This window comes from Pestalotiopsis fici, assembly GCF_000516985.1.
Source record: "Pestalotiopsis fici W106-1 unplaced genomic scaffold PFICI_Scf_1, whole genome shotgun sequence".
In the NCBI taxonomy this organism is placed as follows: Eukaryota; Fungi; Ascomycota; class Sordariomycetes; order Amphisphaeriales; family Sporocadaceae; genus Pestalotiopsis; species Pestalotiopsis fici.
In genome coordinates, this window is record NW_006917091.1 from 4,064,610 (window position 1) to 4,077,299 (window position 12,690).

General features: G+C 48.9%; 6 protein-coding genes across 6 annotated transcripts; 4 read left to right on the forward strand and 2 right to left on the reverse strand.

The window, feature by feature from the left end:
* Nucleotides 1-106: 106 nt before the first annotated feature.
* On the forward strand, nucleotides 107-637 carry PFICI_01240 (uncharacterized protein; the record flags this gene model as incomplete). Its single annotated transcript, XM_007829821.1, has 2 exons — nucleotides 107-470; nucleotides 549-637. 2 exons carry the CDS (start codon nucleotides 107-109, stop codon nucleotides 635-637), a joined length of 453 nt encoding a protein of 150 aa, XP_007828012.1.
* Nucleotides 638-2,131: 1,494 nt separating this feature from the next.
* Nucleotides 2,132-3,501, forward strand: PFICI_01241 (uncharacterized protein; the record flags this gene model as incomplete). The annotated part of the gene is made up of 2 exons (XM_007829822.1): nucleotides 2,132-2,429; nucleotides 2,486-3,501. The coding sequence occupies 2 exons, from the start codon at nucleotides 2,132-2,134 to the stop codon at nucleotides 3,499-3,501; spliced, it is 1,314 nt and encodes a 437-aa protein (XP_007828013.1).
* A 243-nt stretch (nucleotides 3,502-3,744) lies between these two features.
* On the reverse strand, nucleotides 3,745-5,409 carry PFICI_01242 (uncharacterized protein; the record flags this gene model as incomplete). The annotated part of the gene is made up of 5 exons (XM_007829823.1): nucleotides 3,745-4,140; nucleotides 4,459-4,516; nucleotides 4,570-4,672; nucleotides 4,730-4,861; nucleotides 4,914-5,409. 5 exons carry the CDS (start codon nucleotides 5,407-5,409, stop codon nucleotides 3,745-3,747), a joined length of 1,185 nt encoding a protein of 394 aa, XP_007828014.1.
* Nucleotides 5,410-6,571: 1,162 nt separating this feature from the next.
* Nucleotides 6,572-9,256, forward strand: PFICI_01243 (Exo-beta-D-glucosaminidase; the record flags this gene model as incomplete). The annotated part of the gene is made up of 1 exon (XM_007829824.1): nucleotides 6,572-9,256. One exon carries the CDS (start codon nucleotides 6,572-6,574, stop codon nucleotides 9,254-9,256), a length of 2,685 nt encoding a protein of 894 aa, XP_007828015.1.
* Nucleotides 9,257-9,690: 434 nt separating this feature from the next.
* PFICI_01244 (uncharacterized protein) lies at nucleotides 9,691-10,044 on the forward strand (the record flags this gene model as incomplete). Its single annotated transcript, XM_007829825.1, has 1 exon — nucleotides 9,691-10,044. The coding sequence occupies one exon, from the start codon at nucleotides 9,691-9,693 to the stop codon at nucleotides 10,042-10,044; it is 354 nt and encodes a 117-aa protein (XP_007828016.1).
* An 832-nt stretch (nucleotides 10,045-10,876) lies between these two features.
* On the reverse strand, nucleotides 10,877-11,707 carry PFICI_01245 (uncharacterized protein; the record flags this gene model as incomplete). The annotated part of the gene is made up of 1 exon (XM_007829826.1): nucleotides 10,877-11,707. The coding sequence occupies one exon, from the start codon at nucleotides 11,705-11,707 to the stop codon at nucleotides 10,877-10,879; it is 831 nt and encodes a 276-aa protein (XP_007828017.1).
* Between the last annotated feature and the right edge of the window lie 983 nt (nucleotides 11,708-12,690).

Consider the following 12,690-nt stretch of genomic DNA (forward strand, 5'->3'; position numbering starts at 1 on the left):
AAGATTGCACATGTTTGAGATCCTGAATTGCATCACCAGCAAGATCAACATCAAGATCACTGTGACCCATCCATTCAACGAAACCGTGAGACACAAGAAAGACAAAATGACTAGACACGAGGTAGGAAAGGACTTGACACCGAGTGAATCCAAGCGAAGAAGACGAGCTTCGAAGATGAAGAGCAGAAAGTTGGAACGTGATAAAGGTAAAGAAGTCGAGTTTCACTTTAAAGCAGGTTCGAGTGCTCCCCACACGACAGGGCATCACAAGCTTGAAAACCCCAGGGAAAAGGCCAAAAGGACTAGGGTCTCTTCCGAGGCGCCTACCGATAAAGATGAGCATCTCGTGGAGCCAAGCTCGAAAAAGGCCAAAACATCAGACGTAGAGGATTTAACTCCGCGTATGCGGACAGCATCACTAAAGGGTTCAGAAGCAACATCATTGACACGAATCAAAGAGGAACTTGACGGTAAGTGGTGCAAAATGCCAAGTTGCTATGTCTGGAGAGAGAAAAAGGCTAAAATACTATAACAGCTCGTCAAATAAGTCTACCGCGATACCTGTTTCGTGGCTTCCATGCGTATTCCGGGAGTGTTTATGATCGAGATCCTCGACTTAACAACACGAAAGGGATAACCCCTCATGCATTCCTCGACGGCTCTACACCTACTAGCATGTATGATATACCTTGTCTGGGCGATATGTTGAATGACCATCTCGGTGGGATGCTCATACAAACATGCTTCAGTTCGTGGTCTGCTGACCTGGATACGGCTATCTATTTCTCTAGAGCATCTGGGACTTCATACCTTGCCGTACTTGATACTCGACTCATGGATTCTCATGTGCAAATACACCACGTACTTGACTTGCATGCTGTTGGCCTCGCGGCGGATGAGTATGAACACACGAGTGGTTGGCTTATGGCCCTATTTCCGGAGTCGCTTTCCGATGCATATCCATAAATGATATTACGAATATCGGGTTTTCCAGCACATTTGAACGTATCCGCCGGGGCTATTGGGGAGAAAATCACAGGCCAGTTGAGCAACTAACCTCAAAAGCCGCCATTCGGTCTGCAAAGAAGATTGGTGAGCTTTTCAAACGCAAAAGAGATCAGAGCCCGGATATTGCCATTACGATCACGGCTGCTGTACTTGGCATATACTTCTCAGGGCTGGGAACTTCAATGAGTCCTAAAATTGCCGACTCTTTAGCAAGAGCTCTGTCAAAAGAGCTCAAGGCTGTGCAGAGATCGAAGGTTACGGGCATAGGAACCGGACTTTTGGTTAACCCATTGACTCCAAGGCCTGAAAGCCTTCAGGGGTTGAAATTCATGATTGAATTGCTCAACGCCCTTGAACAGCATGCTGTTAGAATAAAAGTTTAGCCTGAAAATTTCAATAGATGATTGGATTCATACGACTTCGCACGAGGTTCGACGAACACAGCTGATGGCAACTCATGCTTCGCCCTGCTTCTGCGATCAATTGAGATGTCAAGTATACTTGAGTCTGATTTGCGACAACTGCGGATATCAATATTGCTTGGCATGGACCAAGCACATCAGGAATGATGTACATGTCCAAATGAAACGTAACGAATGCGCAACTAGACTTGGAGAGAACTATGTGTTGCGTCTGAAATGTGATTAGACATTATACAGAGCACGGCGCTTATACGCAATATTATACAGAGAGTTTATCTCAAACCTGAGGTTTCCAGATTTTCTACCAGAAACCACCATCATAGTCCTTGAACACCTGTCTTGGGCAAACAATGGCCCAAGATCGAGTATGTCGTCTCAGGCATCCCCTTGGGTCAAAGAGAAATAAGATGCTCGAGATCACGCCAAGTCAGGTTTAGGAACCATTGCAACCGCAAAAAGCCAAATCGACAGACAAACATACCAGACGCGACAACCAAGATGTCGGGCCACATGGTAAGCATTCAAACACTTGCACTTTCTTCATGTATCTTGTCTCATCCATCTATTATGTGATTTACTTTGCACATTTCCAGAGCAGTCATTTCTTTTAGCTGCAAGTGGTCTTTCTCTTGCTGATAGTGGGTAACTAGAAAGGATGCACTTTCAAAGACGATTTCTACGACAGCGATCCGGAGTCCTGCATGTGTCAATCATGGTCCTACTGTAACCCAAAGAAATCCAGAAAGGCACCTTCTTTGTATGAGTTCCAAGCAGGCCTGGACACTGTGAGCGAGACAGTGCCCCTGGCGAAAAGTCACAAGAACTATGGAACCAAATCAGGGAAAAGTCTGAAGAAGGCCGAACACAACAAGAAGTCGCACAATGAGTCGACGAAGAGCCTTCAGCCATCAACCAAGAAGATCAAGACTCATGATCCAAAGGGACCCGAGCCATTGCTTCTCAACCCGACGTTGAAAGATGCAAAAGCATATCTGGATGGTGAGTATCGCTCAAGTTCACTCCCATGAAGCTTCATATTTCTCATCACTTAATAGCTCGTCGAAGCACTCTTCCCCGGTTCTTCTTCCGTGGCTTTCACGCTGGCTCCGGAGGCGGTATCCCCGGACTGAACAACAAAAAAGGCATCACTCCGCACGGATTTCTCAGAGGACAGACGCCTACCACCATGTATGCCATTAAAAATGTCCATCATATGATTCATTACCACCTATCTGGGGTCGTTGGGAATAGTCACTTCAGTTCGTGGTCCGCTGATCTGCACACTGCTCTTGGCTACTCTGGTGCCCACGGGGGTAAGAGGTACGGAAGGCATATCGCCGTGCTTGATACTCGGCTCCTGGAGCCTCACGTGGAGGTGTACCACACTGAGGATTTGCGCGATGCTGGTCTGTCCAACCAAGCTTACTCTTATGAGTGGTTGATATACGGACCTATCACCGGGGTCGCTTATCGGTGTGCATCTGTCGACGCGATGGAAAATATCGGCTTGCCCATCATATACACCATCACCGCCCGCCCAGCAAAACTAATGACGACAGAAGCCGCCGTCGTGACTGCAAAGAAGGTTGGCGAGCTGTTTCGACATGATCAAGACAAGAGCCCGGATGTGATCTTGGCCGTAGCGGCTGCTGTGCTAGGCCTGCATTTTCGCCGCCTAGGGCAGCGCGGACTCGAGCCAGGAGTGATCGACTCAGCAGCCAGGCTTTGGGCACACGAGCTCAGGACACTGAAGAAGCCAAAGTTGCCCACTATTGGCACCGGCATATTGGCCAATCCGCTGACTCCAACGAGGAACCTCCCGGGGCTGGAACTCATGGTTGACCTGCTTATTGCCCTCGAACAGAGAGCTATTCAAGCAGGAGCGCAGTCAACGCCCGTGGTTATCGATCTTACCAACGAAGTCGACGATGATGAGTACATCAATTTCTTGATGCATGGAGCTGTTGGAAATGAGGCAAAGTCCGACTCGGGTTATATCGACCTTACTAAGGAAGAGGACGATGGCGTTCACAAAGTCACAAAGAAATTCCATGGTCTGCGTGGAGGATGATTGGGCGTACGTGTCTCGCAAACATGACTACGGGATAATCGAGGGAGAAACCTTTGTTGGAGGGACACAGCAAGATGTTAGATGTTACATTGGCCTCCACGTGGATATTGAAACTTGATTAGTGGTTACTAGTAATCACCAGATGCCAAGCCCATGATTGGCGCATTCCGATACAATGGCATTCAATACGAGCCAATTGGTCATGCAAATGCAACGTGATGAAAGGCCGCAAATACCCCGCAATCATTTTGATTTACCCAAACCATCGCCTTGTTCAGAGTCTGCCATTACTGTATCCGAAGCTGGGTTCACCTCCTCAGACTCTGGCTTTGCCTCTTCAGTCTCTGGCTTCGCCTCTTCAGTCGCTGGCTTCACCTCTTTAGTCTCTGCGTCAAACATTACTGCCTTGAGCAATTGCCTAATGCTCTCATCAGTTTCCTCCGGGCGCCCAACATAGTGAGCCTCGGTCCTGACCCTGATGGCAGTAGCAGTCCCTATGGCCATGTTTCTCAGATTCGGCTGTGTGGCTACCTCGTCGGACAGACATCTTGCTACCAAGACAGCCAGGTCCGAGTCCAACTTTGGATTCGTAATCTGACTGCTGCCCTTTTCGAACAAAGCCCCAGCAAAGGTTTTGCACTATCAAGTTTGAGAATGAATTAGCCAAAATGCCCATTACTCATTTGGTATGACAAACATCTCCAACAATGCAAGACTGTAGTGTATCTCGTCCAGCAGGGATGATATTATGTCCCCCGAGGTCGAAAAGAATGGACACGAAACTGCAAAAAAAGAAAAAAAAATACTGACAGAATTACTACCAAATTTCAACTCTCGTTTATTATCTGATACTCGTAACTGGACTTCTTCCTTTTTAATCAGGCTCATCATCAACTAAGCCAAGACCGAGTGAGGTTAGTACTATACGCATGCTATATCGGTTGGCTGATGACTCACGCATCCCATGCTGAAAACGTTTGTATGATCAATCTTCAACGACTCGTACTCTTTTTTCCTTGTCCAGAATGTGAGTCGGACTTTGTTGAAAATCGGAACACAACTACTCACTGTTGTTCATCTTTCAAGTCATATCGATCAGCGCAACCGAAATCGATAACTTTCAATATCGGCACCAGGTCATGCTCGCTACCATCAAGTTCGCCAAATACAACTGCAAGCATGCAATCAGCGAGAGTGTCATATAACAGAGCGGTTCTGTAGATCGTACCGTTTTCTATGTGTAGATCACTGTGGCAGATGTGCGCAGTTGGATCAGTGCCGGCTGGCCATACTTCGGGGGGCAGTTTGTCATTGCCTGGCCACTGAGGAGGGTGGGCTAAAGCAATACATGCCTTTATCACTGCGTCAAAGATTCAGTAACGATGCGTCATGTAAAGCCGAAATAGACTTACAACAGAGGAAGACTCTCCACAACAGGCGATTTGGTACTGTGCTTCCACGTTTATTAAGTCTCTCTAATAGGCGGCCCAAGGTGCCGTTGGGCAGGTACTCGGTGATGAGCGTCGGCCCGCTGGGAAAATCTTTGCTGCCTAGCAGATCTGCTAATGTGACCATCTGTAGATTATGGGGTGATCCGGTCAGGAGTTCCAAGGTTTGGATTTCAGTCTCGAGCCCGGCGTCGGCCTCTTCGTCCATGGCACGCTTCATCACGAACTTTTGTGTCTGTGGTCCAGCACCTCCAGCTCTGGAACATAGCCAAGCAATACCATTTGCGCCGTTCCCTAGACTCTTCTCATAGACATAATTTGGATTTGAACTGAAGTATTCCTTTACTTCTTTGGTCTTTTGAATTACCATTTCATCTTCCCATGCGTCAAAGAGATCTTCACCGTCATCGTTCATGTCGAAGTCGTCAGCATCGTCGTCGGTGTGTCTATATTTAGACATTGTGGCGAGATGAGGGAAGAATGCGCGCCGAAGATTTCTCTTGCCACGACCATTGCGACTGGCGTTTGTGGGATAGGCAATAATGGCAACTATCACGACATCTCTGGAAAATGGCTAGATTGTCCCCTGGCCCATGCCCTTGTCAACAAAGACTTGCTGGTGGTGACATTCCATTGTCATTCACGAAACAAAGACTTACTATTGCTTTCGGCTTGTCCAGGTACAAGTGCCCAGATAAAGAAACTCATGCTATCACCCTGTAAGCGACAATTGTGGTCAGGTTGCGCACCCATTGCGAAGGTAGTGCATGCATCACTCTACAAAATCTCTCCGCTGTTTGTGATATTACTTGTTTTCAAAGTTTACATCTCCCGGATGTCAGATATTTATCTTCGGACATCGGACCCAAATGAGACAGTTTTTCTCTTGAAATGCTTATGTAGATTGCCGATAGTATATATCAACCCGCGAAGGCATATGGATTAAGGTGCATGATGTTGATGATGGCGTCCTAGCAAAGTTGGCCGGCGGTTTCATGAGAGACAAGCTATGATTTGGTACAGGTGTCACTAGAATATAGAGCTTAGGAATGATGTTCTTCTCCCTCCCCCACCAAATTCGGAGCAAATACCCCTGTGATATGACGGCCGTGTTTTCAAGCTTATTTTGATGGTTTGCTTGAGGAATAATTTGCTTAATTCTGTACAGTAAATGCAACTGATGTTGAGGGGCGCCTTTCGAGAAATGACCAAAAAAGCCCCGATCATGGTGCTAGCGAGAGGTGCGACGAACCCTCAGGTCACTGCGTTGAAGTGAGGCGCGCTGCCGCCAACCACTAACGGGCGGCCGGACGATCGATCTCAAAGTACGACTGCTACTATGGTACTACTATACGCGCTGCAACGTAGCACAACAGCGCCAAGTATAATGGCCAAACTTGGTATCCTGCAATCTGCCTGATACATACCTACATACTACCCAGAGTGCTACCATAAACATCGTATTCTTTGCGGGGAAGGCCACATTTGTCTCGTTTGCCTTTTTTTTCTCGATTTTCTTTTTTTCTCTCCCTTCCGATCATGCCATTTGTTTCTGCTGTCATGGCAAGATCGATAGCATCCTAATCTCTCAAAAAGTTCTAACCTTGGGAACAAACAAGGAGATGTACGAGTTCTCGGTATTGGCGATGCTGTTGGCAGGCCTACAGCAGGTGCTCGGCGCCACGGCAGCAGCCACTACACTAAGTCAACGGGATACAGATGCGCCAGCGCCAGCCCAGCCCAAGCTTATTTCTACTTGGGATATTCAATCGTCTGCAAAGACGGGCCAGGATGTGGCTGCTCTGTCTATCGCGTGCGTCGATGTGTCGTCTTGGTATCACATTGATGCGTCTCGATGCACTCTCATGGGATGTCTAATCGACGCCGGGATATATAATGACTCGAACTTGTTCTTCTCTGACAATCTTGTCAATTTTGACAGGTCTCAGTTCTCTGTTCCTTGGGTATATCGATATGAGTTCTCATCAAGTCCGAGTGACGGACAGCACTACTTTCTTGAGAACAATGGCATCACCTCCAAGGCCGACATCTACCTAAATGGACAACAGATTGCAAACAGTACTTCTCAGGTCGGAGCATATGCTGGCCACACCTACGACATTACCAGCTACTTGTCCCAAGACAATGCTCTTGCTATTCAGGTCTATCCTACCGACTACAACTACGACTTCGCCCTGGGTTTCGTGGACTGGAATCCTTATCCCCCTGACAATGGCACGGGAGTGTGGCGCGATGTGTTTATCAAGCAGACGGGTCCTGTGGCTTTATCCCCATTAAGAGTCACTACTGACTTCCAACTACCTGCAGGTGATAATCCTGCGACAGTGACGCTCTTGTCAACTGTGCAGAATTACGAGGATTGTGAAGTCACTTTCCAGGCAGAAAGCATCGTGTTCGGAAATGGGACAGATCAAATCTTACAAACCCAGTCATTCGCCTACACAGTTGGCCCATTGGCTTCTTTGGACATTAATCTGACACATGTCGTTGAGGAACCAGCAATTTGGTGGCCAAAGGTATGGGGAGAACAACCACTCTACTCCGCAAAGCTGTCCCTCTGGGTGGATAATGCGACATCAGATGCCGTCGAAAAGACCTTTGGCATACGCAAGGTGACCTCCGGCTTGAACCAGTTCAACGACACGTCCTTCAGCATCAATGGAAACGCCTTCCAGGTCCTCGGTGGCGGCTACTCGTCCGACATGTTCCTCCGATGGGACAGCGCCAAGTTCACGACACAGGTCGAGTACATGCTCGACCTCGGCTTGAATACGGTCCGCCTCGAGGGCAAAAACGAGCACCCAGAGCTCTACGATATTGCCGATCGCATGGGTCTAATGGTGCTGGCCGGCTGGGAATGCTGCGACAAATGGGAGGCCTGGTCATATAATGAGGACCTTGCTGTCAAGGACGAGTGGTCCGTTGCCGACTACAGCACAGCCAATGCGAGCATGAGACACGAGATTTCAATGCTACAGAATCACCCGAGTATTCTCGGATACTTGATTGGCAGCGACTACTGGCCAGATGATAGAGCCACGGCAATCTACCTTCAGGCTTTCAAAGAGTTGAATTGGCAGAATCCAATCATTGCTTCGGCGTCTTTGCGGGGCTACCCGGGAGAACTTGGCCCCTCTGGAATGAAGATGGCCGGTCCCTATGACTGGGTACCACCCAACTACTGGTACGATGTGAGCGACACTGAAGATCATCTTGGAGCTGCATTCGGATTCGGATCCGAGCTCGGTGCCGGCGTGGGCACGCCAGAGCTTGGCAGTCTCGAGAAGTTCTTGACCCAGGAAGATCTCAATGATCTCTGGAAGCAGCCTGATAAGGGCTTGTACCACATGTCGACCAATGTATCTTCATTCTATAACCGCAAGATCTACAGCGACGCATTGTGGGCAAGATTGGGCGAGCCGACGTGCTTGGACGACTATCTTATCAAGACTCAGATCATGGACTATGAAGCGACGAGAGCCCAGTTTGAAGGCTATTCCTCATATCGAGATGCCGAAAGACCAGCCACGGGCATGATCTACTGGATGGTCAACAATGCCTGGCCCAGTCTTCACTGGAACCTCTTTGACTACTACCTCCGCCCGGCCGGCTCCTATTTTGGTGCAAAGATGGGAAGCAGAGTCGAGCACGTCGCTTACGATTATGTCCAGAGTTCTGTGTATCTCATCAATCACTCGCTTGACCGTCGAGGTTCGCGTTCCGTAGCGGTCGATGCGATTGACCTGAATGGTAATTCCATCTATAGCACGAGCTTGACCATGGCCACTCAGCCGTATACAAGCAAGAGTGTACTCGTGGTTCCGGAAATCTCTAGTAACACTACCGTCATGTTCCTCCGCCTGGTCCTGACGAATGAGGAAAACGCAGCGGTGAGCAGAAATGTATACTGGTTAACATCAACCGTCGACACGCTAGACTGGGAAAACTCGGACTGGTACTACACTCCCGTCACAAACTATACCGACTTTACTGCCCTCGATGCGCTGCAACCTGCGAGCTTGACGGTTTCAACCACAGAATGCGACAATGGCTATGGTGCCATCGTGGTTCTTGAGAACCTTTCCGACGTGCCCGCGTTCTTTGTCAATCTCAACTTGGTCGACGCTGCCGGTAAAGACATATTACCAGTGACCTGGACAGACAACTACGTCACGCTGTGGCCCAGAGAAAAGCTCGAGGTACAAGTCAATTCACCCAGCGCAAGTGCAAAGAGTATCGTGGTCAAGGGAAAGAATGTGGAGCAACTTCAAATCTCCGTACTATAGAAAATTGCATTCAGCGGAATCACACATTATGAGCGGGAACTCTTCTTCTTCTTCTTTTTCTTTTCTCTTCCTCAACCTCTTCATAGTACAATGGATTTTAATACAAACGGGCGAGATCAAAATGAACGTCAAGCAAAGAGTGACTTACAAGTGATTACTCCATCACGTGATACATGGCAATGGGCAGCGCATCTTATCTCCGCGCCCAAGTCCGATGATCAGCAAGCGATTATAGTCCAAGAACATCACCGCCATCAGGCACCACCTTGGATATTATACTTTGTTTACACTACTCGAAAATGCCACAACCTTGCCAAGATCAAGCCGAGCCTTGAGGACTAACAAAGTCAAACTTCCTTCTCTGGAACCTCCAACAACCAAGACCCCACCCGATTCAAATTCAGCCTGAATTCAATAATCTCTCCAACCCAAACATGGACCAGACCCCCATGGAACCTGAAGCACCATCCTTTCCGCGATTCAGTGATTTACCAGCCGAACTCCGCATCGCCATCTGGAGATTTGCCCTGCCCGCACCGCGCAACATTATTGTGCTCGTCTACGCCTTTCCCGGCCTCAAGCTGGCGCCGCTGAACCGGACCGCGGTGGGCGTGCCGGCGCTGCCCCAGACGAGCTCCGAGGCCCGGCGCGTGTTTCGCGAGTCTGGCTACGTGCTCGCCTTTCGCGACGAGGACAACTCGGCGGACCCCGGCGTCTGGTTCCACCCTGGCCGGGACACCTTGGAGCGGACGCTTTGGGGTCCCGGCGAAAACTGGGGGTTGAGGTGATGCCGATCTAGGTTTTTATGAGAGCGTAACCCACTTGGGCTCGGGATGATTAATCTCGACGCAATGCCTCATTAGTCTTGATATGGTCACGTAATCAAGTCATTGCGCTCAGTTCAAAGTATCTGGTCCATCCGATAACGAGACAATACCACCAGATTGGTATCGAAAGATGCCATGGTTGCGCGAGATGAACGCAGAATATGAGCGAGTATACACCACCCACAGCATTCATAATTAGGGTTCGCCAGAGTGCGTTTCATGGCAAAATCAAGATATTTTCACTATGGCAAACGTTTACTCTATGGGCAGATACTGTGAACGGCCTGAGTCTACTGGATGAGACTGGCCATCTCTTATCTCATCATCTGGGAGCGTGCTAGCTGGGCCCTTGAATTTTTTTCCGCTGTCCGGGAAGTTCCAGAAAAGAGGCGAATCAAGCCAACCGAGGAAAGAAATTTCCTTCAAAGTCGATTCGTTGGGATTTCAGCTATGGGTTTTGTTTAGACGTACCTAGAATAGAAAGTGAGACTGAAATCGAAGCCATCTAGAAATGCCAAGTTGTTAGCAAAGACAAGTTGAAGTCAAGGAATGGGTGAGTGGGGGGTTAAATGTATAAAAAATCCTATAAAAGAGACCGTCGACTCCGAGCCATGACATAAATCTGTGCGACCCAAAGGCCCAACCCTGCCGAATTTCCCTATGCCGCCATGTTGCTAATGACATGATAATCACAAACCCCAATCCATGCAAAGAATACCAATGCAAATATTACTTCCAAGCCAATGCCAGTCATTTCCCTCGTGTCATTATCAGCGCCTTTAAGCACTAATACTTAGAAATCCATATGACCGCCCATTTGGAAGGCTCCATATTGGTTCTCCATCGCTTGTCTTTGACGGTCCCAATCATTGGTTGTGTTGTAGGCAGGATCCGTAGCCTGGCGATAATTCGGGCCTCCAACGGCTGATCCAAAGTGGGAGTAGACATTCTTGGTGCTATTCATTTCCTCTTCGTATTGGCGTCTGGCGGTCTCCTCGTACTCGCGTCTGGCCAGTTCTTCGTACCCCGACATCATGTAGGGCTCCATGTAGGAAATAGTTCCGGTCCACTCGCCTTGTCCGGTTTGGACTGGTGTCAAAGGAGTACCATCCATACTCATGAGATTCTGCTGGTCAGCTTCCTCCTGAAGCTTCCTCTCGTATCGCAGCTGAGCCAGCATTTCCTCTTGCTGAACATTTGTGCTGGTTGGGTTCTCTTGGGCATTGTTAGGAGGGCAGATATGCCAAAGCTCAATCAATCTCTCCTTCTGGGCGTCCTCGGCGGTTCTGAACAGGTCCATCTGGGCTGCTGAGAGCATGGCGGGGTTGACACCATAGTGTTTGAGGATGTCCTCGGCGGATGGTTGTCGAGATTGGGGCGGTTCGGAAGAAGGCCGCTCGCGCTCGACCTCGGGTTCTTGTGCTTGAGCTATATGTGCTGAATGGGTGTAGTGTACCGACGCATAGACGATGGGTTCCGGCTCTGGCTCGGCTTTCGTTTCCATGGACTGAATGGGCTGTTGCTGCTCAACTGACTGTTGCTGCAGCTGCTGAAGTGTCATGTTGCGGGAGAACATGGCAGCAAGCTCGTCGTGAGACATGCTGTGCTGATCGTTCATAGCCATCTGCACAGATTGTTATTAATTAGAACCGCCCAAATTCAAGTCGACTGATTTCTCAACTCACCTTTGGCAAACTGAACTGTGCAAGATGTTCTGTGAAATGGAGAAGTCTGTCGCCCTGGATTTCTGAGCGTCGGGTATCTTGAATCTCGACCCTGTTTGCTGTTGTGACAAAGCTGCGTTTCGGGTAAGGGGGACTTGTCAGAGCTGCGGAGAAAATGGTGAGAGATCGGGGTCTGGAATTTTGTTTTGCGAGAGCAAACAGCTGTATCAATTCTTGTCTTATATTGACTATGCTATGTACTGTAGAAGCAAGCACTAGAGACGAGTGGAAAGCTGCGGAGGGAGGCACGTTAAGGTTATAGACAAAAAGACGAGTGAAAGTCGCCTTGTCTGTTCGTTCCCAAGGGGTAGTCTCGAGGCAAGGAGCGGTGGATGGACAAGGTATACGTCGGTATGATGTGGGCTAAGTGCTGGCTAGACTCCGAGAAGCGTCCGGGAGAGGGGGGTCGTTCCAAGGACGGAAATGGATGGCCTATGGTATGGTGCCTGAAGAGCGACGATCAGAACAAAGCAGATCTTCTTGGCTAGTAGAAACTATTGTTTGTGTTGAGCTACTTATTCTTCTTTAAAGTGAAAAGCGGGACAATGTCGAGAAATGAAGTGGTAGTCGACAGAGTGATCAAAGAGGAATCCTTGAAAAAGTCAGGTGGTGAAAAATGAAAGGGGCCCAAGAGACACTGAGCAGGACCATGGGATTTGATGACGACAATGCGAATTTCACGTCATGTCTTGCCCATAGTACCTGCCCGTGCCATGATACATCAGTTCACCCAACCCAGGCCTGCCTATTGAAATTTGGGACCTTGGGGAAATGGAGGGGTAAATCTTCCAGGCGTCAGCCCGCCAGGCCACCCCCTGGGCCCTTTAGCGCTAAATAAAGCCGTTTAGTGGACTTCTTCGCTGGCCCGCTGGGTTGAAATGCA